Raw genomic sequence first — 24,199 nt, forward strand, 5'->3', positions numbered from 1 at the left:
TAAATAAATAAATAATTCAATAGATAGTCTTAAAATAAGAAGCGCCTCGGTGGTGTATTTGGTAACGATGCCAATTACTAACTCGAATGCATAAAATCTTGTCGGAACCATTTCCCTATGCATTCTTTACAGAGTCAAGATAATTAAGTCAAGGAAGCCAGAAATGGCAGGACAAGATCTCCGGAGATTTTAGAAAGACTTTCTCGAGCCCCTGAAAAAACGAGGAAGATGATGTTAAATACCTAACTGTGTTTATTGAACTTGAATTTTCCTTTAAGAACGATTTTTCTATTAAAGGACACCAGGAGCAATTCAAAATGTTTTGGTACAATTATTCAAATTAGATTTTCATCAGTTGACGATCAAAGAGATTTTAAATTTGGTTCTCGAAGCGTGTTGCTGGCTATCCATAACATACCTAAATAAATAAAGCTTTCCTTCATATTCCATGATAAAACCACCGTAAATCGTTTACAAACAATCGAGCCATTGCATCTTGCATCAAAGAATGTCCTATGAATTGTTCCCATTATTCAGCTTCATGTTCTTCGCCTGCGGGACACAAAAACACACAACCAATTTAAAGAGATCATCTTATGGTTCTGTTCCGGACCATTCTATCGTCTAAATCACGATTGAATAATAGACGGTTCTGATCTCTTTGAGCTCTGAACCGCATACCGAAAACTTGGGGGACGGGGTGGGATGAAAACAAGCTTCGGTTTCGATTACTGTCCCACCGGACCAAAGGACTATCCAGTGTCCCTTTCAGTGCTGCACGGGTGGTCATGCACTGACAGCAAGAGGAAGCAGCAGGGAAAACCGAACAGTTGGACAGTGAAAACGAAACGCTTACAAGCGTTACAGAACGAACAGAACGTCATCAACCACCAGCGTTCAAACCCACGTTCGGTTTTGTGATTTTCGCTAGATCGTACCGTTTGATTCGGTGGTTCTTGTGTGGCTGCGTTCGTTTTCCGCTCCGTTTATGCTCGGGATACCCGTCGGTACGTCAAGACACATTTCCTTCATCTATCACAAGGTCCGATGGCATATTGCTTCCTTTTTCTTTCTCTCTGTTGTTTTTGGCTTCTCTTTGCACTGAGAAGCATACCTACCTGCGCCGGAAGAGACTAATGGACCCGGAGCACCGGTATCGGCTGTCCCAATCGGGTATGGGATACCGCCGATTGAAACGCCCGCCCTTGCTTGCTGTGGGGTATTATTACGGTTTGCCGTGGGGGTTGCTGGAAGAGAGCGTTGACTGAATTCTTTAGATAACATCAGGGTCATGGGTAGGAAAGTGTTAGAAGTAAGAAAACAAACGATGGAAGAGAGGAAATCTCATTCGATTTGTCATTCCAAATCCCTTCTAATGACAGGGTGCGGAAGCTGTGCGCTCACTCTCGTGTAACATTGTCTTAACTGTGTGGTTTGCGACTTACTGACGGTTGCGGTTAGTATCCATAACTAACCGATTGCCCTCCGTAAGCCACATTTACGATCGCGAACGTTTACCAGCACAGAATCGACATCTACATAAGTGAAGAACATGGCTAGAGCGTAAGTGCAACCGGGAACATACGCTGATGTCAATGGCCGTTGATAGGGCACCTATTTCACCCACCTAGAGTCACCAATTCGTATTGGAAGGAGCGTACCTCGGCTCACCGGGAATATTTGCAGTAAGCAGATGTTACCAAAGACCTAGACCTAGACTGGCGGAGAGAATGGAACTACGCGGGGACAGAAATAGAAAAACCAGTTTCTTACCAGTTGATCGTACGGGAAAGTGTGTACCGATCGAAGGAAGGGCTGCAGAATGTTTTTACGCTCGAGTGCGCGTGGTAAAGATAGTCGAAGTCACTATATCGGACACTGCAGTTCTTGGAAGGTCCTCGAATATCTCGAATCTCGTACAGAGGAAGGTTGAAGAAATACGTGCAGCAACACAAGGAATGTAGTTGCATATTTTATGGATTAACCATCGTGCGATGTGCTAGTATAGATATGCCGTCTTGTTAGTAGCCCCTTTTTCTATTATGACTTTATGAAGTTTCTATTATGAAGTTTCTCCAACAAAACAACGCCGGGAAAATACTTCTTCACAAATCAAGCTCTACCGTATTCCGGGATGTTCGATTTTAGTATACTTTATTAGCTTCCGTTTTATGCTAAGCTGATATTTTATACCCGTGCCTGCTAAAAAGCATTTTATAGCACGTCGGATTACGTACGACTTTAGAGCTAAATTCCGGAGGCTGTTTCGGAAGTTTGTATGTGTGTGCGTGTGTCTATGCGTGAATGCGTGCGTGTGTGTGGATGCGTTAGCGGAAGGAATGCAACGAGCGAAGGGAAGGTTAACATACCACATCCGGAGTCCGAATGGATTGCTTTATGCTCGCTGAGCTGGGCTGACCTGGCCAACCTTCACCGAAACGTGAACCGGCAAGAAGAGCCGAACGGCAAGAAGAAGGTACGCAACCTACTACTAAACATAGTTCGACCCGATGCGCATCGTTTGGAAATGAAAATGGAAAGTTAAGCTTTATCCAACGTTGGAATGTTTGCTGTTTTGGTGGACTGAGATGAGAGTGTGGGCCCAACCGTTAAAGCTGCACGAGCACCACGAGGGGTGGGTATCAGGTGGAGAAAGTGCGCAACACCACCCTAAAGAAAGAAGGCACACGCGAGGTTTGGCACGAAGAATCTCGCCCTCCCGGATCGATTCGCCGATTGATCTGTTGTTAAATTAAGCTATCCAAACCGCGAATGATCGTGGCTTTTTGGTGTCGCAAAGATTTGCTATAAAATGTAAATGACATGGTTGTCGTGGCGTGATGCATCAGCAAGCAACAAGTGTGGCTCGTTCTTCCTGAACAGATGTGGCTTTCTTTCCTTTTGTCATCCGCTGCAAAGACCTCGAGCGGGTCATTTACATGCATGCCTCTGTCGGAAGAGCTCAGACAAACTCAGACAGATCGCAAACGATGACAACGAGCTGTGCGAGGAATGTGTAAAATCTGGATCGCGAGAATGTCGCGAAAACAAAATCGATCTGGCAGACCTTGCCTTTGTTGTTATTTCACTTTTATTCAGCTCATGTTGTTGCTGCTTTTTGTTTGCCACTGGCCACATGTTTTCTTTTTGCAGAATGCAAAACAACATCCGATCACGTTGGGGATGGCGAATAGGGAGAACAGCACAGCAGCATCCATCCGCCCTGTAAGAGCAGCAACAACATGACGATTTGTGTGCATTCCTCGAATTCCAGGAAGCATGACGTCTCCAACGATCCAGTGCAACCCGCGCAGTAGCTGATTGGACACTGGTGGCAGGGAATTTGGAAGATCGATTTCAAGTGACGATCGTTTTGGCTTTTCGCATAACCTCAGTTGTAGGAAGCGGTGCGCTTTTCAAGTTGATGATCTTCTTTATAAAGGGGTGATTTTTTTGTTGCACAGACGGTAAGAAAGAGATGGATCGAAGCGAAACGGGGGGAAGCCTGTGTATTGAATTATTTGGCCCAAAGTTGCAGTGCCAGCTGCATGAGGTTTTGTGGATGTGTGGATGCAGGCATTATAATTACAGCTTTCAGTGGCTGGGGGGAGTGAAAATTCAATCCATTATGGGGTTTGCATTGAGTAATGTATTGTGAAGCAAAGTGTGATGGGCAGTAATTAATGATTACCAATTTGGACATCGAGCTAGGGCTCTTTTTTCGGTTTGGTGGTGATGTACGTCACGCCTGCTCACTTTGGGCGAGGTGTGTCTTGAAATGGAGAATGAATTATGGTAGGGATGAGAAATTAAATTTTTCTTTCTCGGTCCCTGTGGACAGCCTAAAAGGCCTTTACGGACTGTATTGTCCGGTGTCATACCATGACGTGACCAGCCCACCGGAGCCTGGCGAGTCTAATTCGCTGTACGATGGTGAGATCATCGTACAGCTTGAATAGTTCTTCATTGTAGCGGCTCCTCTACTATCCTTCCACACATACGGGGCCAAAAATCCTTCTGAGTATCTTCCTCTCCTGGAACGCGGCCAAGAGGGTTTCGTCAGTTTTGGACAGAGGAGTTTTGTCTTAGAGGCGTATGTGAGTACTGGAACTATAAACATTCTGTACAGTCCCAGCTTTGTCCGTCGCGACAGGTATTTGGAGTGCAGAAATTCTTTCAGGCTGTAGTTTGACCGGATGGCAGCTTGCACACCATCAATGTTGTTGTCGGTGCTGACTTTTGACCCCAGATAGGTGAACTGTTGGACGACTTCGAAGGTGCGGTAACCTATCTGTACATCACCCCTGTAGATCAGTGTTTGTTAGAAGGGCCGCTGGTAGTGCCATCATCATTTTGGTTTTCGCCTCGCTAATCTCAAATCCGTAAATCCTTTTGTGCTCTATTTGAAGCGAATTTTAATTAACTAAGACTTGTAGAAGTCATTACTGATATAATTCGACTATCATACCATTAGAGATAAGAATGTTTGGCCCGGCTATCGAAGAATCTGCATGATTGCTCGACACATTTTAATGAGTAATGATATTTCCTTGCTTTTCAATCATTCCTCTAAGGCCACTGTTGTTGAAGTTGACGGCACCTACTTTCTGCGAGTGTCTTCACACGGTAGAACCGGGGTTCAAATTTCATCCAGACTGCCTCCACGTACGTGATTACCTTGCTACGGATAAAATCAAGTCAAAGAAAGCCAGAAATGGCAGGCCGCGAGACCTCTCGGGGTTTTAGTGCTAAGGAAGAAAAAGAAGAAGAACTTGAAAATATTTCCTTTAGCCTGCCATACTAAAAAGGGTGTTCATTTAATTAATATTATAACATAAGGCTATGCTTCCATTATCGGTATCTCACATTTGAAGCTTTATAATTGAACAGATAAACGTATCTTCTGGCCTGCTAGCGTCAGCTGCGTTCGGTTCAAGCTACCCATACACCACGTCACGCATTGTTGCAAAACGTTGCGTCAGTTGCGCGAGCTGAGTTCAGCGCTTATTTTGAGACCTGATGTAAACTGCTACGTGTCGGTTCCGCGCGCGCTCTTCGTGAACTTGCTTCCAACTTTATGCCCAACCATTTAAAGTGTGTCACAGCAAACGGATGCCGTCACGAAGATGACTTTTATTTCTCAACCTCAACGTCACGGTTACGGGCGGGTTCTAACGTTTCGGCCATCTGTTTCTATATGCACAAACTCAACCTCATTGCCTTTGCATAGCGAGAAGGTACAACAAAAAATGGGGGTAGAAAATGAAATAAAGAATTCAACGGTTCAATTAGCAAACAAACGACGTACTAATTTTTGTGTTAAGCCCTTTCACGACGCGAGAACACACGGTTCTCTTCGTCACGGTCCTCGCCACAGTTAGCTAAGGCCACCCGCATCCGGGTGAGGAAATAATAGAGCTGCTTCTCCAATGCTTTCCAGCTGCTATCACGTAGCGTCGTCATCAAGGTTTCTCTCTTCGGGTTGCCTCTCCAGATCTTGTACAACCAGCAACCACGCTATCAGAACGCTTGTTCCTTTTTTTTTAGCCCGGCTGAAGCTTCGTAAGGGTTGTTGGCAAAAGGGCAGCAGCAAAGCAGGCTGTAACTGGAAGCTGCCATTTAGTGCACTAGTGAAATGTTTGTAACGAAATCTAGCACCCAAAAACGGAGAACACAACGGACGTATTGTACGGAGAAGTGTTCTTACCGCTGTTTCGTTGCAGGTCGTGTTTCAAAGCCCGGTGCCCCTTTGTTGGCTGGGCAGAAAATCTCCTGCGATACGGAATGCAAGTGTTACACATTGCTGGCTTCCCTGAAATTACGAAACGTGAAACCGGTGCAGCAAGGTCGCCCGGCAAGTGAATTAAAGTTTACAGTTTTTCCGACCTTTACCTACATCTCACAGCCAGCTTACGGGGCCAGGTTTCCCGCGCTTGGTTCGGTTTGACTTTTTGGCATGGGTTCCTTTTTGTTCGGGGTGGCCAATTTTTGCTACCGTGTGACGCAGTGTTTTCGGTTGCACGTTATCACGCGGAACCGCAGCCAGCGATTGTTCCCCAGTGCCGCTGTCGGTTGGATTGTTTTTGTTTCAGCGCTTCATGCCGATGTGCAAGCATTCCGGCAACCATCTCCACTTCACAGCCGCGCGCGCAGTGGCTATTTTGTTTTCATGTTTCGGTTTTCTGTGCTAGTTGGCCAACGCTGGGTACGAAGATAATGCTTTGAAACAGCTTCTTTCCATTACTGTTTCATCTAGGTGGTGTTAAATTAGAGGAAAAACGAGCTAGACCGATCGAAAGGAAGTGAGGTGAGTGAGGTGAGAAGTGGAGGGCGACCATCAGTCCCAGCAGTGAGTGGATTGGGTGCATTGGGCATGGAAAACATATTTTTCTTTCCCATCCACAACCATCGCTCGCTTCCCAGTCGGAATGCCAAACGTTTGCTCACGATTTAAACATTACCGTAGGTTTTTTTTGTTTCTTCGTTTTTCGTAAATCAATGGCAGGGTTTTCTATTTGTGTGCGCTGGAAAAATCAAAGCGCAGTGGATGAGCATTGCGCGATTTGGTGGGGCGCGATGGTAAGTAGGTAGTTTTGAATGGAAATTGAGCGAACGGTGACGACTGATAACACCTGGCAGACTGCCCTATTGCGTGGGAAGAACAGGGGCGAACAGTTTAAGGGTGGGTACGGATCGGGCATTAAACCATTGGGCACTCAAATATTTGGCCCATTTAGCTGTCGTGTTTTTTTTTTAATTTTTGTTTTGTAGGTGTTTGGTGTCTTCTTTGGTGGCAAGGGTTTTGTTTGCACGCGGCATGCGAAGGTGCGAAAGCTGTGCCGCCGCCGCCCTTGTTTGTTGTTAAATCAAACAGTTAACCGTTTAAGTTGCCGTGCCCACGGTTTGGCGTATTGGGGGGAGTGGAAGACTACTGATATAGGTGAACAATCGGTTTTGTTTGATTTGGGTCTTCGGTTTGCTTCTGCAAAGGGTTCGTTAGCTTCCATGGCTTTGTGATTACCAGTGGACTGCTCACTTGAGATACAAGTGTCACTGAATGTTGATAAAGGTATTGAATATTTGAGTTGATGGCTTTGGTTGATATTGAGGTGGTAAAGCAGAACGTTAATTTTAATTTAAAATTAAGGCCCAATAATAGTGACCATTATGACAGTGCAGAAGGTATAAATTGCCTGTTAAATCCTCAAAATATGCAACTCTCGAAGAAAATCAAATGTTAATGAATGTGGCTCGGTATTAACTATTTGTATACAAGCTTAACAGCCATGTAGGATTTTTAAAGTTGATTCCAAAGGTGTAAGATTCCAAAATGTTCAAATACACTACTTAAGTGGTTCATCTTGCCCGTTCTAGCGTATCGATTTACAACGTGAATCCAGCCTTTTCCGTACCTCCGTGTCTTTGGTCTTTATAACTAAAATTGAAGTTAAACCAGGGCGGTCCGGTGGTGGATGCGACAGTGGCGCCAGTCTTCGCACGGCAGAACCAGGGTTCAAATCCCATTTGGGCCGTTCCGCCATAGTGAGGACTTACTATCCAACAGTGCGGCATCAATAAATCTAGTAAACAAGAAATGACAGGCATGACCAAGAACAGAGGTCGTTAGGCCAAGAAGAAAAAGTACAAGAAGACATTAGAATAATAGATTTGTTGTAGTCTTGTGGCTTGTGAAGGACAGCTGTAACAATGATTTGTACTCTCCCACTTATTATAACAGGTTACATAAATACGACATCTTCTTTCGACAATCGATACCATAACTGCTTGGATGGAACGGTCCGGTGGCCCAGGCAATAACGGCGCCGGTCTTCACATGGCTGGACCGGGGTTCAAATCCTATCCAGACCAGACAGAAGTATATCATCCAGATGCATTACGGAAATGTCCATAGAATTACCGAAGGAATCGTTTCGCAAATTATAGTAGCTGATATTCTGCGACAACTGCGGATTAATGATATCTTTGTCATCAGCGTATGTAAAGATATTTGTTGCCTTGCAGCAAAACGTTCCTTAGGTAACCTTCACCGGTGTTTCTGGGAGATCAAAACAACTCGATTTGTAACTGTTGCATTGATAGGAGCCAAGAGGTCGGAATATGTTACGTACCTAATCATCTGAAATTACTGAGAAATGTACTGAAACTTGCTTAACAAATATTCCCTATCAAAGAGTTTATATTTTTTCACATTATTTTACTAAGGAACCTAAGATTTTTCAAGAAGCTTCATAATTCAACAAAAAATGCCATTGATATTCAAAAAGCGCTTAGTATTACTGTTGACAAAAATATAAAAATATGAAAATAAACCAAATAACGATATTTATTCAGCAATCCGCTTGCTTGATTTTCCCCTTGCATAAGTGTTATGCGACAATTTAAATTCCGATCTTGCGTACCCCGCAAGATACACATGTGCACGATTACGTGGTGGCGCTAATTATTGATCATGTCAACATTACTGATACGTGCAAAGTGGTTCGGGAAAATTGTACACCCGGAGCAATCAAATGTGTCGTGGCGAGCTTTTCTCCCGCTTTGATTGCTTGACATTACCCAACTACTACAACCACTACTATGGGGAATTAAAACTATTTTTTGTTGGATTCGAAACACGAGAAACGATGCATGTTTGAATGGATTTTGTGCACAAAAAATCATGTTGGTTGGATATGGTGGTTATGGCAAGCACCAACAGCGAAAATCAGCGTACAATTTATATTTTACAGCATCCCGAACAGACATCGTGTCCCGGACTTGTTGGCAGGATAGTGGCGGTCGTTCGGTGGAAAATAACATTTAAAATGTCCGGCCGGAAATGTCTTGTTGTTCTACCCCTTCGGCATTGATTGGTGCACAGGGATGCATAACAACTTTTCATCCAATCCTTTCCCGGGCTTCGAATCCGTGCTTCGAGAGTGATGTGTGTGTATGTGTGGCTGAAGTGCAGATGAAATGTCCGGCTAGATTCCCTGGATTGACATAAAAAAGACAAGGAAAGCGGTAAAGGGTTGTTGTAACGCAAACACGGTACGTTTTGGTTTGGTCCGTCGGATCACCGTTATTGGACGAGTAAGTTACGTACCGTCCGTAGCCCAAAAGCCCCCAAGAGGAAGCCACCATGGGAGATGCCACTGTCCAAAATCTCTCCGTGACCAACTTCCAACGAGTAGTCCGGTCAGCCAAGCGAGAAGCGGCGAGCAGCAACAACTTTCGGCTACACGGGGAAAATCGGCAACCACACACACACACACACATAAACTGTAATAAAAACACCCCGGTCGATAATTGGCGAACCAAACTGGCCGTCGGGTGGCAAAATTTTAAACCAGCCCTCGCTTTTGCCTCCGTGCATGTGGATGAAGCTGTCGTCGGGCAGGTCCGGTTCGACGATTTTTGTCCTGCCATGAGTCCTCACTTCACCCGGCCTGCACAGACAGCGCAAAGAGAGCGCATCGGGCTTTACACGGGTAGAGGGAAGGTAGGGGTGAGCGGGGGGAAATTTTCAGAGCGTACAACGCCTGTAGCATGAAGCATATTTTTAGCCAGCTTTGCCTCGGCCAGCCCAGTCGGGGGAATAAGTTTTGGCGAACGGTTACGGACTTTCCATGCAACAATCTCGTCGATCGGCGCGCGCGCGCCAGTACGGCAGGGACCGGAACCGGATCTATCTGCAGTGAACGATCTAAACGGAGCCTCTCTCGGCTTTTGCTCGACGCTCTCCGCCCAGCTGCTGATAAAATGATGATGTTGCGAAAATAGATTTACAATTTATATCACAATTAGTTGGCGTTCGAAAACCGTCCTCTGTTTGCTCAACCTGTTGAACGTGGCGAAGGGGCTGACGATTGTCCTCCGCTAGGTGCTTCGAAAAGTGAGAAGAAGGTAATGAAGGTGGGCCGAGTTTCATGTGCTAAAAAATGCCATTGGCAGCGATTACGCGCATAAATCCGACAGTTCGAAAGGTTTCCTGGAAGTGTGTATGGGCTTTTTTTTGTCGCTGTTGATTGCTGGAGCAACTTCGATGACTCATAACCTAACTGCCGAGTTTCGAGTTCTCTGATGTAGACCCTAATACTATGCACTACCGATAGAAGTTTGCGCTCAGTATATCACCGACAGACGTGAGCAAAGTTGACTCACTGTTTAGGGGTTCTGCTGTCCATTTCCGTTTTTGGGTAGGGCGGTATGGATCGAGTCACTCGACCCAAGGACATCCAACGTATTTTTTCTTCACACACACGCCACAGCTTCCGTGGGAAGGTGTGAACGTGTGCATGCCCCTAAGCCTTTATATCATAGGTTGTAACGGATGCAATTTTTGGGGCTTGATTGATTACCGGGGTTGAACGAGCAACTAATCTGTGCTTTTTTCTTCTCCCGGGGCTACCAGAAGGACAGACGCTAGTCTTCTGGCGAACCTCGACAAATTAACATGGGTGAGTCCGGCTTTTTTCATTGTTGTTCTTGCTGGGTCTAACTTATAAAAACCCTCGGACTGGTGGTCGTAGTTGATCCGGATCTGAAGGTTGACATGATTGCCACCGCTTTGTCACAGCTTAAGATACGTGGTTGACGGCCAGATAGATTTAGAGGTTACAAGGCTGCGGCGAGGATGCATTAGCTATGGAAGAGCAAATATTATAACGCTCCAATTTGTTTAGGGGAAACCGAGCTTGTATCAACATTTGCAACTACCAAGGAACAATTTCTACCTGCAACCGCTGAACCGCTATCTACTTTCGCATGTACAAAGTAGAGAAACTCGTCCAGTGACATTTAGCTGCTTACAGTAAATAAAATTCAATTAACCAACAGCAACTTGACTATGCCGTTGCCTGTACGGCGGTACTGGAGCTTGATCAGAGAAATCCCAAAAAATCGAGGTTACCGAGGCACCGTCACTGATTGATTGGAAAGCAAGTGACAAACACTTGGCGATGGCGGACTCGAACGAACGTACGCTAAAGCTGCCCCAGAAAAAGGCGACCGAAACGACCGAACGACTAAATTCCGATCCAATTCCTACCGCCGGGCGTGACGAATTATCTCCTTATTAAATAAATTTTCCACTGCCCGCCAGCCCCACCACTACACCACCACTCTGGTTGGGTGCTTTGTCCGGTTTGTTGCCGGCGCGAAGGCCAGTACCGGTGACCGGTGTGCGTTGTGTCCCTGCGCTTAAGGCTTAAGGTGTGTCTCCGGCACCGCAACTGCACTGCAAATGACTCATGGTTCGGCGTGGTATACGAGGGATAAGCGCAAGCTGCATGTTGCATACTATGGTTTTCGATTTCTGACTGACAACGCGAAGCACATTGGTGGACACTGTTACACACATTGCACCATCTTTGTCACGTTTCGGTTTGCTAGGGCACCCCGGGACTTCTTATGGTCATGGGTAGAACCCGTTGTAAGGTATGGGCTTGTGGCGTCATGTTTTTTTTTTCTCTAGCGAATAAATGCATCCATCGTTTCATCATTCGGACCGTGTGCAGAAGTACACGTGGCCGACGATTGCGGAACGTGGAGCCCTACCCGAAAACATTCAATTTTTTGTGTGATTAAAGGCACCAACAAAAAAGAGAGAGACACACACACAGTGTTTTTCGCCCTCGCTGACACGCATCTCGGCGGTTGAATCAAATTAAACACCCATTAAGAGTCCGCCGAAAACAGCCTACGGAGTGGGTATATCTGGGCGGGCGGGATCGAATCGCTAATTGAGACCATTTTAATGGTCCACTGGCGATAGTTCCTTCGATCCGACAGAGTATCTCCGGTTTGGCTATTTTTTTTCTTTTCACCCACCCCACTGAGACCCGGTTTTGGGGTGTTGTTTTCATTGCCGGAAATAATGCACCCTCGAAGGTTGTGCAGGTTTAATCGTACAAGAGAAAAAAAAATGACCGCACCGCACACTACATTCTTCGACCACAGAATTTGACCTCGAGTATGGCTGTGAAGTTAAAAAAAGCCCTCTAACCGCCTTGGCCACCGTATAGGTAGGTGGCGTAAGAATCCCAAATCAATAGCAACCGTTTCGTGCAGCACACAACGAAAAAAATAAACCCTCATTTAAACAATAGCGAAGGATCGAACGCAAAAAACCCACCCACCTCCGTGCGGTAAAATGGAACCTCGTAAACCGCCGGAAAAATGGCGATGAAAATGGATACATTTAATCTTGTTAGTCGGTCGCCGCCAGGCTTCTCGGAAAAATCGGTGGAAAATCGGTGACGACCCCACCACTGTTGCTGGGACGAATTATGAAAGGTCTTTGCAGGGTGTATGTGAGAGGCGGGAAAATGGCCTTTGCAGCCAGTGCTAGAGAACCGTGCCTCCGCTTGCTGCGGTTAGTAGCCACCTTAATCAGAACACACTGAGGTTATAATGCGTTCTGGGTGGTTATTACATTATGCGATTTATTACGAGTTATTGATTCATTCCCGGAAGGCCCACAATATTGCGCTCAACCATTAAGACGTTTGTTTTCTTTCCCTTTTGCAGATCTGCGGTAGCCGAGCGATATTTGGGCTTCGTAAAGTATAGTGCCTATCTGTGCCGAGGAGACGGTTAGAATTACGGTGCAAAATACATAGTTCGATGTTGGTGAAGCGTGTGTTCGAAGGAATCGGTGCAGTGTCTAGGCCATGGTGTGTTGTAACGCAGTGAACAATGCGCGAACCGATAGCAACCGCATCAGCGCTGACTGCCGGAACCGTGGTGGCGCCATCTACTGCGGCCACAATGTTTGGCATCACGAACGCCCAGATTGTGCAGTCGTTTAACGGGTTGCCTCCGTTGCAGGGCGATTGTCCACCGGTTGGTCAGCCGTGCATCGTGCGTACCGTAAGCCGAGCGTCATCGATTGGCGGTGCTGGGACGCTGAGTTCGCTCAAGTCGATCGGTAGTAGCGGAGCCAGCAGCCCCGTTACGAGCGTCAAGCGGAACAGCTCCAGTTCGAGCTTCAGCAGCAGCAGTGAACGGCGAAGCGTGTTCTACACGGATCCCGAGCAGAGCAGTACGGTAGGTGCAATTAGCTAAGCAAATGGGTCATTAATGGTAGTCTGTTAAGGGGATAGTCATAAGGAAGAGTCGATTGTTTTTCAAAGCTTTTGAAATTTGAGCCAAAAGGACATTTAAAGAGGTTTAATACCATCAATAATTTATAATTTGATGTATCAATTGAAGTGTGACCTGGGATTTATAAGTGGTTAAGTTCGATATCAAAAATTCTTTAGCCGATGTTATCCAATATTTGTCCAATCATCCAATTAACTATTGGACGGTTATAAGAGTGTAAGACCGCTCGAGATTCTCCCTCTCTCTCTCTCTCTCTTCTTGGCCTAACGACCTCTTATTTAGGTCATGTTTGCCATTTGTGGCTTACTAGACTTAGTGATACCACGTAGTTGGATAGTCAGACCTCACTACGGGGGAGCAATCCAATTGGGATTTAAACCCCGGTTCTGCCGTTTGAAGACCGTCGCCGTTGTCACCCCGCTCTCGAGATTGCAGTATCAAAAAACCAAGAAACTCTTTCGGGAGCTATTGTCATCAAGCATTTTTAATTTGGCAGTAGAAGTGTCTAATGTATTTTTTTGAGAAATGACTTGCTGAATATGTTCTAAGAGTTTTGACTTCCAAATTGTTTTATTGTAGATTTTTTTATCAATTATTAATGGTCGTTTATTTCTATATTTTAATCTGAAAAAACTTAAGAGTTACAGGAGTGTAAGGAGGCACTACGAATGAAAGCTCTCGTGTGAACGTTCACTTAGGAGAATTGATAGCAATGGGGAATAGTCGTGGTACTTTAAAATGCATTCGAAAAACACTACCCATAAGCATCACAGAATCGTTTATTGGGGCACTTTATAACGAACAAGAATCCATATTCAACAATTTTACGTTGATTGGTTGATTGAAGCATGCATATCCAAGCTATACGTTGCCCGGTCGTGAATTGGCCAATGATAAACCGTTACAAAACGCCCAGTTTGCATGTAAAACGTCAATAAGTGTTAACACGAATCCACTGCTCCGAAAAGGACCATGGTCGCGGCTTACATCGTTAGTGAGGTACTTTCGCGAAACATTCGCACAACTAGAAGTAGGTCTCCCGGTAGGGAGTTAAGGGAGGGGAGGGGGGGGAGGGGGGCGAGCCCAAACACTGGAACCGATTCACCAAACTCACGTGCTCCACTCCAATTCCAGCCGGCGGAGTAGAAATCGTATCACGTATTATCGAGCCTTGATGCAACTGTTTGGCGTGCAGATCTCGATGCAGATTGGAGCCATTGTTTGGAGGCTTAAGGAAGAAGCGCTTAAGCGGAATCTCGCGGACCGCGTTCCAGCGTTATGCAACCGGCGTGATGGTCTGCTAGTCCCTAGCCGATCGGCATCTTCACCATCGGATGAAGATGATGAAGATGCCGGCATGCTTGCCTGCTAGGGCCCATCTATTATTGAGCGGCAGCAATAGCTCGCCCAAAGCCGCCCGGTAAATGCATCGTGCTTTATTGAGTGAACGGAATACTAATTAGATTTTTGGCAGGCGAAAATCATTCCAGCAGCAAAAAAAACGGGAACATAACTTTCCATCTTTAGTCGAGCACTGTATGTGGGGAGAGGTTTTTCTTTTTAGCAATCGTCTACTTTCGTCTACTTTGGGTGGCCTTTGGGCGAGAGGACTCCTCGCGAGGGGTAACGTAACATCGTGTTTAATGGTTTGCTACACAGACAACACTCATAACGGCGAGCTGGCACGACTCGTCGCTAAATGTGAACTAAAACGGCCACTTTTAAGGCTTATGAAGAGGAGAAACGGACAGCATGGGACTGGGGGGGAACGAGTGCGAAACTATGTAAGGAGTGTCAAAGAGGAGGTGTTTTTGTTTCCGTTTTATTAGGTCAAAGTGTGTTACATTGGGCACGCATGCCATTAGCAGTTAGTTACCGGCGGGTATTAAATAAAGCAAAACGGGCCACTGGTTTACAATATGGCATGGCAAAAGTTACATTGTAGGATGTTGATGTTTACAAATACAGTTTCTCGGAACGCAGCTTAAGCATCTGAGGCTTTTTTAAAACAATTAAGCTTTTGCTCCAAGAAAATTTAACTTCCCAAACCGCAACGCCAAATCGTGGATGAATGTGGGTTCTTTATCTAACTGGAACAATTTCTCAACTCGTCACTAAATTTACTTCTCGCTGCAAACTCGTTACAAGCCTCCCCGGGCCTCGGGCTCCATTTGATGGGGTTGCCTTTTAATGTAATGGATCATGGATATTATCTTCCTGCAGTACTGTAGTGTATTGTTTGCTCGTTAGAAGCGGGTTTTGCCCAACAGCTGGAGGGAGGCAAACAAAATTGTAAAACCGATAAAACCGATCAGCGGTGCTACGGTAATGCATAAAACACAACAATGCACGATAAATGCAAACGATGGATGATGCTGGATGCTGGTGGGTGAATGATAAAACGCTTTCGAACCTTCGATCGGGTGACTCGGGTCGGTGGTTTAGGTCGTACGAAACGAAATCGAAAGTCAAATGATGATGGTGCAGTTGATCGTTCAGTGGATTGAGGAGGAAGCTACTCTGACTAACTGTGGAGCTGTGGGTGATGATTTCATAGCAACGGTTGTGCTGTTCTCGACCAGTATGGCTCGAGGGTCGGTAATCTGACGGGTCGGTTATTACCTAATAGTTTAGTCGAACTTACCTAGGATGGAGAAAACTCAACCCTTTTCCTTTGCTGAGTGACGGGCAACTTCACGACGTTCGACATATGAGAAGGAAAGCTTGACTTGAGGTAAGGAAAAAGGGAAAACGATCGGTTGCTCAAAGTTTAGAACTCATATCGAACAAAGTGGATAGATCGCTTGTTTGTTAAAGTTTTCGCCGGATGAAATTGATACTCCAACTTCATAATACTATAAGCCTGATCCGTAAATTTAAATTAAAAGCATCACAAGAGGAAGTTCAATGTAAACCACCGAAGCCAAGCCCAGCACTGAGACGAGAAACCCGTTTCCATTAGAGTCGTGCACGGTTATGAAACCGATTAAAAAATATGTGTATTTCAAACAATAAATTTCTGGCCAAACTGCTCTATCCAACCTACTCGTCTTTAGGGTCTGATGCTTTATACATTCATGGACCCCATGCGCTGCTGCCATAGGTTTATGGTACCATTGTTACCAACAGGCCCGGAATGAAGCTCGGGGATCGGTTGTTCTTACCGCCATACCGGTTGTAGTTTACGGTACGGTGGTCTTCCGCCCGCTACAGCTCGTAAAAACGGCAGCAGCGCCCGGAAGGTGCAAGTTGGCCAAGTTTACGCAACGACAGTATGCGTTTTGGGCGGTAAATTGCTCGAGAAGTCCTGCTGCTGGGAGGAAGATCATTAATGCCGTGCAGGTTCCTTGAAGCTTTGGCCTGCTGTGATCAAGCCCACGAAGACCGACCGACCGAGGCAATATTGTGTCCAGTAAAACAGTTTGATCGCCTAAGTGGAAGGATCCAGGGAAGGGAAGGGTAGATCATTGACATCTTGGCCTCTGGGGTGGGTGGGTGGCTTGGTTGGTTGGCAACCACAGGAAGGTGGTTCATTCTCCGTCTCCGGAGGTACCATTAATGATGCAAATTCATGCTCATTGTGACCGCTGAGTTTAAGGGGAAGCCTGTTCGCCTGTTGCCATTTGGTGAAGGTTTATTTTCGTTAATGGCTAACACTGGATGACGGAATTTAAGTGGTGCTTTGTTAGCTCTGTGTGCATGCGAGAGTGTGTACGAGCGTGGCCGCGCCAGCGACGTGTGGTGCAGATAAATTACGACCAAATAGTTGGTCGGTCTACTAAGGCAGGCAAATGACACGGGGCGGTACTTTGCGGAACGTACTTGAAGTCTACTTTATGTTCGTCTCTAGGTCATCTAGATAGATGATTTATAGATGAAAAGTTCAGCGTGTAAAGGCGCCATGGTGTCAAAACAGGGATGACTTGCAGAAGGCACGCAAATTTTTTGGGCCGCTCTCAGGCTCTTAGTGACATTTGATCGGTGACCTTTGTGAGGTGGGCTACAGCGTTCATTTCGGTGCCACGCACTGTGATCTAGATATGTTTGTTGGTTGGAGGTTTAGATGGCATAAACGCACTTAATCATGTTATGAATGGAGCTACACAAATATACATTCAAGATTTTACAACAGCAAAACAAGATGGACATTAACAGCTGAGTTGGCAATAATACTTTACCCTTTTACGGCAATCATCTTAAGCCAAGATGTAAGGAGTTGTGAAAAGGCGACTCGATAGATATATCTTCTAACGACGAACCTTTTAATGGCGCCAAGTGTCGAACATGCGGATTTGTGACAACCTTATAGGAAATTCACACAAATGCGACAGAAATCTCCCATCCGAAGCCTGCCTAACGCGCCAACTCTGGCAAAAATTGGAAGAAAAACATGATCACGGTGCAAAAGTTCGGTGAGCATTCAATCGTCCCCGTCCCGTGTCCCGTGCCAAAATCCCACGCTGAAACTTCCATAAACGATCAACGCCCGGTGTCATGTCGACGCGATGTTCATCCGGTGTGTGTGTGTTATTATTCCGGCTGGCTGCACGGTTGGGCACCGTAAAAGGAAAACACACAATAAGCGCGCCAAATGGACGCCATAAATCCCGTCGCGATCAAGTATTGATCAAGCGGTTCGATGCTGAGGCTTCGAATGTTAGCATTTCTCTGCCCACAAAATCGGTGTGACAAAAACCCGGGGCTCAATATTGGTGCACAGTTGGCGCGATCCCGCCGGAGAGCGACAATCAATCTCGTAGGGGATGTAAAATTTCTCCCAAACTCTTCCTTCGGCTGTGTTGGCTGGGATCGAAGAGGTATGTCGCACCGGACCCGGACCGGAAGCGTGACTTTCCGTAGCGAGCGAAAAAGGGCGCTTGGTGGCATCAATCAGCCAGAAGCAGGCGATTCAATAGCCTAAGGTTTCGTAGAAAACAAACCAGTTCCGGAAGGAATGGGTCCCGAAAAGCTCGTCATCCGCCGAGGGCTTCAAATTTTTTCGGGCTGGATGAGAAAGTCGATACGAAAAAGTGGCGATGCGCTGTTGGCTGGATGTTTTGTATCATCTTCGGCGTGCGTGCGTACTGTGACGTCTCCAGCTGGTGCAGATAGTACGAGGCGGGCTTACTTACTTAACGGGCTCGTCTGCTAGGCCGGTGGAACGAATCGCATTTGATTTCCGGTACTAATCGGTAAACGGTTCCGTTCCATTTGAACCAACCCCCGTGAAATGCGTAAGGAATGGCGGCGGCCCGCAAAGGTCGTTGCACGTGAAACAGTTACACCGTACACGTGTACTCTCACACCACGACATAAACCCTAGCCTAGGCTTACCTTTGCTGTTTTTGCTTCCTAACGTTGCATGTAGGTTTTCCCGGCAGTTATTTTACGCTTGCTCGCGCGAATGGCAAACGGCGTAGGCGATTGCAAAAGCTTTGTTGGGTATTGAAATAAATGTGATGGCAGCTATTGCGTCCGTTTCCGGTATGTCATCGATGAAGATGATATTCGTTATTGCTGGAGGCCGTTTCGGGCATAGCGGTGGAGGATGAAAGAGCCAATTTTGCAAGCAAAATACGCTGCTCCATCAGCCGGACGTCGAATGAATTCAATAATGTTTACGTTAATAATGCTGTAGATTGAAATGATTACGTTTTTGCAATCTGCATTTGAGATGGGAAATGAATTGAAACGTTCACTCGCAAATGCGGCCTTAGTGTGTGTTTCTTCTTAATCTATGTTAGATTTGAACTTCAATATTTGTTCACTTTGCTTAAGTTGAAATTACTTGAGTTAATGTCCATGGAGATATGTAAGGAGCTTTAATTGGAAATTCCTGATTAGCCTTTCCCTAGGCAAATTCCCAAGAGTAGCCCAATTTGTAAAATACGTTTAGCGGGAAAGAGATGTTTCCTGGAATAGTTAAATTAGCCTGTGGAGACTGCCTCGGATTTTCAAATAAATAGATTACATTGCTCTAGACGGCACTTCGTTTGATATGATGCATCAGATGCTTTGATCAGATCAGATCAGATTCTACAAAAGTGTTTAAAGTTCACCTTAGTCAGTTAGTTTTCTTAGTGCTTTCGGAACGTTTAAGTTGTGCTGTGTAATTGTCGTTACGTGATTGTTTCACTGGAATCCAAACTGTTCCAAACCTATCAAAGCCCAATCGAATTCTTATCGTATCCCGATCGAATCCTAAACTAATCCCAATGGAATCTCAATCGAATCCTAATTGAATCCCAATCAAATCCCGATAGAATCTCTATGGAATCCCAATCAAATCCCTATGGAATCCCAATCAAATCCCATTGGAATCCCAATCGAATCCTAATCGAATCTCAATGGAATCCCAATGGAAGTCCAATCGAATTCGTATCTTATAAAGATCTTTATCGTACCCGAATCGGATTCCAATACCTATCGAATTCGAATCGGATTCGAATCCGATCTTTCGGATACAATTCAATTCAAATTTTGCTATGGATTGAATCTTTGGATCATCTTCTAAATCTAGCCTTTTACAGGATTCAGGATTAGACAGTAAATCAGCTACAGCTACGGGTAAATAAAGTCTACGGATATCAGAAATGGCAGGTGTTCTGGTCATTCAAAACCAAGATTTAAAAAGTATTGTTGTAAGTCCTAAATTTCAAAAAGAATTGCAGCCAGCTTTCTCGTACACCAACATTCAGATCAGACATCAAAGTCCTGTGGTGGGATTGGAAGTCTTGAAAATGTGACAACACGTTAAGTGATTAACCCTCTCTCCAATTTGTTTTACTCATACTAAGTTATAACACGTTTGCAACATACACACTCAAAATGAACAATCATTCAAATCATCCAGAGCTACCTTCATGTTATAAAACTTAGTTAATTATGGCTGGCTGAGAGGTGAAAGAAACTGTCTCCAAATATGATCGTAAAATTTTATTCAGTAATCCTTTTTTTTCCCGCCGGTTTGACGGTACATCAACGCACCGGCACCGTTGCGGGAGCGCATTTCAAGTGATTATGCATTCTTTATGCAATGCCTACCGAAGAAGCATCCAATATTCATTTGTTTGCCGTGTGTCGCAGCGTTCTAACCACCGGGCGAACAATGGAGATCGGGTCGCGCAGCGCAAATTACCATAACTGACTTGCCGTAAATGTTTCAATGCTGCATCGGCAGCAGCTGTGTCAAGAAAGTGTCATGAACGACCTGCATCAATCGCCATAATCGTACATTGTGGCACATTAAAGTGAACGATGCCCGGGGTGAAGCGCGGCGAGCGGGTATCACATTTGGGAAGTGACGGCACTTCTAATGAATATTTAACAGCCCGAGAGCCCGGGCGGTAATGCTCCTTGAAGATGTGAAGAATACGCTCCAGCGTGACCTAACCCCCGTGAGAGTGTGGTGCGCTACATTTGGGGGGGGTTTTTGTTTGGTGCGTTCCGTTTGTCTGACCGTTTTGTTACTGTCGCCTCCTACAGCCAGGGGTGGGAGAGAACCCCGAAATTGTGACGGCTTGCCGTGTGATCTTGATGCTTTAAAATCGCGTGAGGGCAAGTGAAGGGCTTTCCATTTTCACGGATATGAGGTCACGGTGCGGTTTGGTTTGCCGTCTGCTATGCCGTCTCATGCTCCCGGTTGGTGAGCGCGTGTATAGGAGGAGGTAGCACGTGATTTTACGTGTGAACGTTTGGGACTTTGGCAATTCGGACCAGTTTGGTGTTCGGTTCGGTTCGGTGTTGTTGGATGAATTAGCTATTGGTACAGCTGTTGGCACAACATTGCGATTGCGTTTCGCAAGCCGATGGATGGTGTTTTAGTGCCGCCAGCAACAAAGCGAACATCATCGTCAGGCAGGCATAAATGTGAATCCCTTGGAAGCGGGCCGAACGACCGGAACGAAGATCACGATTAGTGGCTGCTTTACACGCTTCGCTGATGGTGGGAGGGCCTTTCAATTAAAGTATCAAATTACCCCACATTTCAGACAATATGATGAAACGGCGGTGCAAAAGATTTGGAATGTATAGGACGTGTGGTAACGAACGGATTCTACCTGGTGTCAAGATACGATCAATTAAAATTTTGACTTTCTATGCTTTTCGGAATGAAAACAAAGCAAATGTAGCTTTGCGGCCTGCGAGAAAGGAGATCAATCTGCGCTGTTTAGGGTGAAGCGTCCTCCAATAAAGCTCAACTCCCTTTCGAACGGGGTGCCGTTGATGGATGGTGTTTTTGCAACCGGCGCATGATCGATGGCTGAATATCAGCTGGCTAACAAGCAAACACACACACACACATGCCACATGCCTGGATGAGAATGATGAAGCTTGCGGGCAGGTTAACTTGCTCGGTTACCCACCCTGTCAGAAGACGTGTAGATACAGCTGAAGCACCCCTTAATCATGCTGCTGTATTTGAAGGAAAATGGCAACAATTTAGCTAGAGCACGGGTAGACCTTTCCGTTGGCCTTTTCGATGCATTGCTTCTTCGTACTGTGTGGGTGACCGTGTGGTAGTTACGAGTCAGGGTTTTGCCATTTGGTGGCTCATTTTATCGCCCTCGACTCAGGTAGGTTCAGTGGCTTCGGTGAGGAGCCAATTCGTGAGAGAAGTCGGAAAGTGCAAATCGACCGATTGCCAACAGCAGCTATCTGCTGCACCGAAGGCACCAAACGGTGGGGTCTGGTTGTTGCAATTGGCCATAGTTTCGTAGGCGGCGGATACGCAGAGTACGTGGCCATCCGATCGGACGAAGGTCTGAAGGTTTTATTTCGTTTTTATACATTTTCGCTGTGGCACCCTCACCCTGATGAGTTGCGGTGGCGTACGGTGTCCGATTGTTAATTGCATTATTATGGTAATTAGACGCTGGTGGAGTGCAATTCTACGGAAGACAGTTGGATCTAAAGGGTCTCAACAGCCTGTGACATGCTATAGACTTTATTGACGTGTAGCTAAAGTTAAGTTTAATAATTCCTTATTTTCGCACAATAACGTCATCAGGCTTGTTGTGGTTTGAGCTAGCCCACCGTTTGAGCGAAACAAGATATGATCTCGTCCAAAATGGGCTCGCTTAAATGCTAATTCGTGATCTGCCTGTTAACAGTATCCGCCCACAAGAAGGTCCATTACAGATCCTCACCGTCAAACCGTAGCACCGATCGTTGTTGCTACCTAATCGTTGTGATCATGTTTTTCAGTAAAACGATTCTCACCGCCCAGCCGGACGACGACTACCCGCCCACGTCCTCCGCACCGGCGGTTGCAACGGCCGGTGATTGATCGTAGAAATGTCACGGTCAGCCTTGTGTCGGATCGTCGTTATTTGGACGATTAAAATCATAATCTTGTCGAGCCGTGTAGTCTTAAAAATGCCTTCGGTTACAATCGTCCTATTGTGCGTGCCACTCCACGAAGACACGCGCAAAGCATGCCCTTTGAGCTGTGCTCCGGATGTATGACGTATCTCTCCCATCGGACACATCTTGACGACCCTGACCAGTATAGTATTGTTTTGATGGAGCCTCACTTGCTGCTAGCTTCCCAGCTATTCTAACCTTTGTCCCCAGCAGCGCATCGGGCCCCAAAAACAGGCTGCACCAGACTCGATTGTCACTTTCGGGGCAGGAAACGGAGTCATTTACACACGTTTACCTAATTTGATTATGAAGGCACGGGGGAAAAAATTACACGACTATCGATAGCACCAATTTGTGGTTATATGACAGCAGCGGCAGAAACGGACGCGCTATTTTCGGATGAATTGCACCTCATAAAAGATCGTTGATTCGATCGGTCAGATAGCTCACGCTATTCACAGTCGATCATAATTGACAGCTTTATGGTGTGGACTTAGTACGCTCTGCTTGATTGGCAATGGAAACAGCATTGGCGTACGCGCCATAAGTCTCACTAACGAAGGAAGTATGGCACAGATGTTTGTGCGATCTAAATAAACTCATTTTAAACAACACGATCCAAACGAACGAGACGAAAGTAAATGGAAAATCATTCGTTTAGAGTAGAAAACGAAGAGTTTGCTTAACGGAATGCCTTGCTTTTTACGTCATTTGTTGTAGATCCTAACAGTTGTACTTTTCGAACGTCTTTCAGATTGATTTTGGGTTTGGAAATTCTCCTCCCTTTGGACATACTAGCTTAACTCGTGTACAGTTATAGGTTTAACGTTGTAGAAAATCCACCACGATCCCATTATAAGGCCAGCGATTCGTGACGACGTCTTAACGGGGACGCCCGGGCTTAAGACCCGGCGGACGGTGTCAGAACGCATCGACGTTTGTAATCGCTGTCAGCTGATCGTCGAGATCGTAATTCTTGGTTGCTATCGTTCGGTGAAATCGTGACCAAGCTATCGAGGATCGTCGATCGAAAAGAAAGCGACCCCATGCGACAGAGAAGGATGCCACGAAACCTTACCTCTAGCATGCTTATGCACTAGAACCCACCAGTGGAGACAGGAAGTTGTGGAACGAGAGACGTTCGTTGACAGTTTCTGTTTGAATTGATTCTGCGTGATCCTCACGGGGAGAAAATTAGCTGTAGATGGGCCGAACGAGTTCGTGATCAGCACCATCCTTTTGAGGCCTTGTCAACGGTCTCAGGACCATCGACGAGGGTGTCGGAACGAGTCGAATCGCGTTGTGCGGTCCATAGCTAAGCATTTGCGCTCACAATTGACATTGAGGACATGCCCAAACGAAAAGATGCTCACGATCAGCGTTTGTCAGTCGTCGTCGAAATCATTACGACTGGCGTTGGGTAGGGCTGTAACCAAAGTTTCATCGCCTGAAAGTAAGCAGACATTCCTGCCTAGTTGGTAAGAGATGACTCTGGTCTGGTCTGTTCGTTCGAAGGAAAGTTGACTGAATAGTGAAACCCGCTGAACTAAGATGATCTTTTCGATCGAGTCTTCGTCGAAGCAACGACCGATTGACTGGTCCTGCCTCCTTCGTACCATTTGGTGGCTGGCAATCGGTGCTAGCCGTACGGTAACCCCTGGGACTAGACTAATTTGAATAATGTTCAATCTCGCCATTTGCTAAAGGGGAGAAAACTCTCTCTTTC

The 24,199-nt window shown here is 45.9% G+C and overlaps 1 protein-coding gene across 2 annotated transcripts in view; it reads left to right on the forward strand.

The window, feature by feature from the left end:
* Nucleotides 1-24,199, forward strand: part of LOC118513584 — a 47,778-nt gene that overhangs the window by 4,772 nt on the left and 18,807 nt on the right. For both annotated transcript variants that reach the window (XM_036059548.1, XM_036059547.1), the window contains exon 2: nucleotides 12,532-13,050. In XM_036059548.1, the coding sequence (XP_035915441.1) occupies nucleotides 12,700-13,050 (351 nt within the window). In that variant the 5' untranslated portion in view covers nucleotides 12,532-12,699. The remainder of the gene's footprint in view (nucleotides 1-12,531; nucleotides 13,051-24,199) is intronic.

This window comes from Anopheles stephensi, chromosome 3 (genome assembly GCF_013141755.1).
Source record: "Anopheles stephensi strain Indian chromosome 3, UCI_ANSTEP_V1.0, whole genome shotgun sequence".
Classification (NCBI taxonomy): Eukaryota; Metazoa; Arthropoda; class Insecta; order Diptera; family Culicidae; genus Anopheles; species Anopheles stephensi.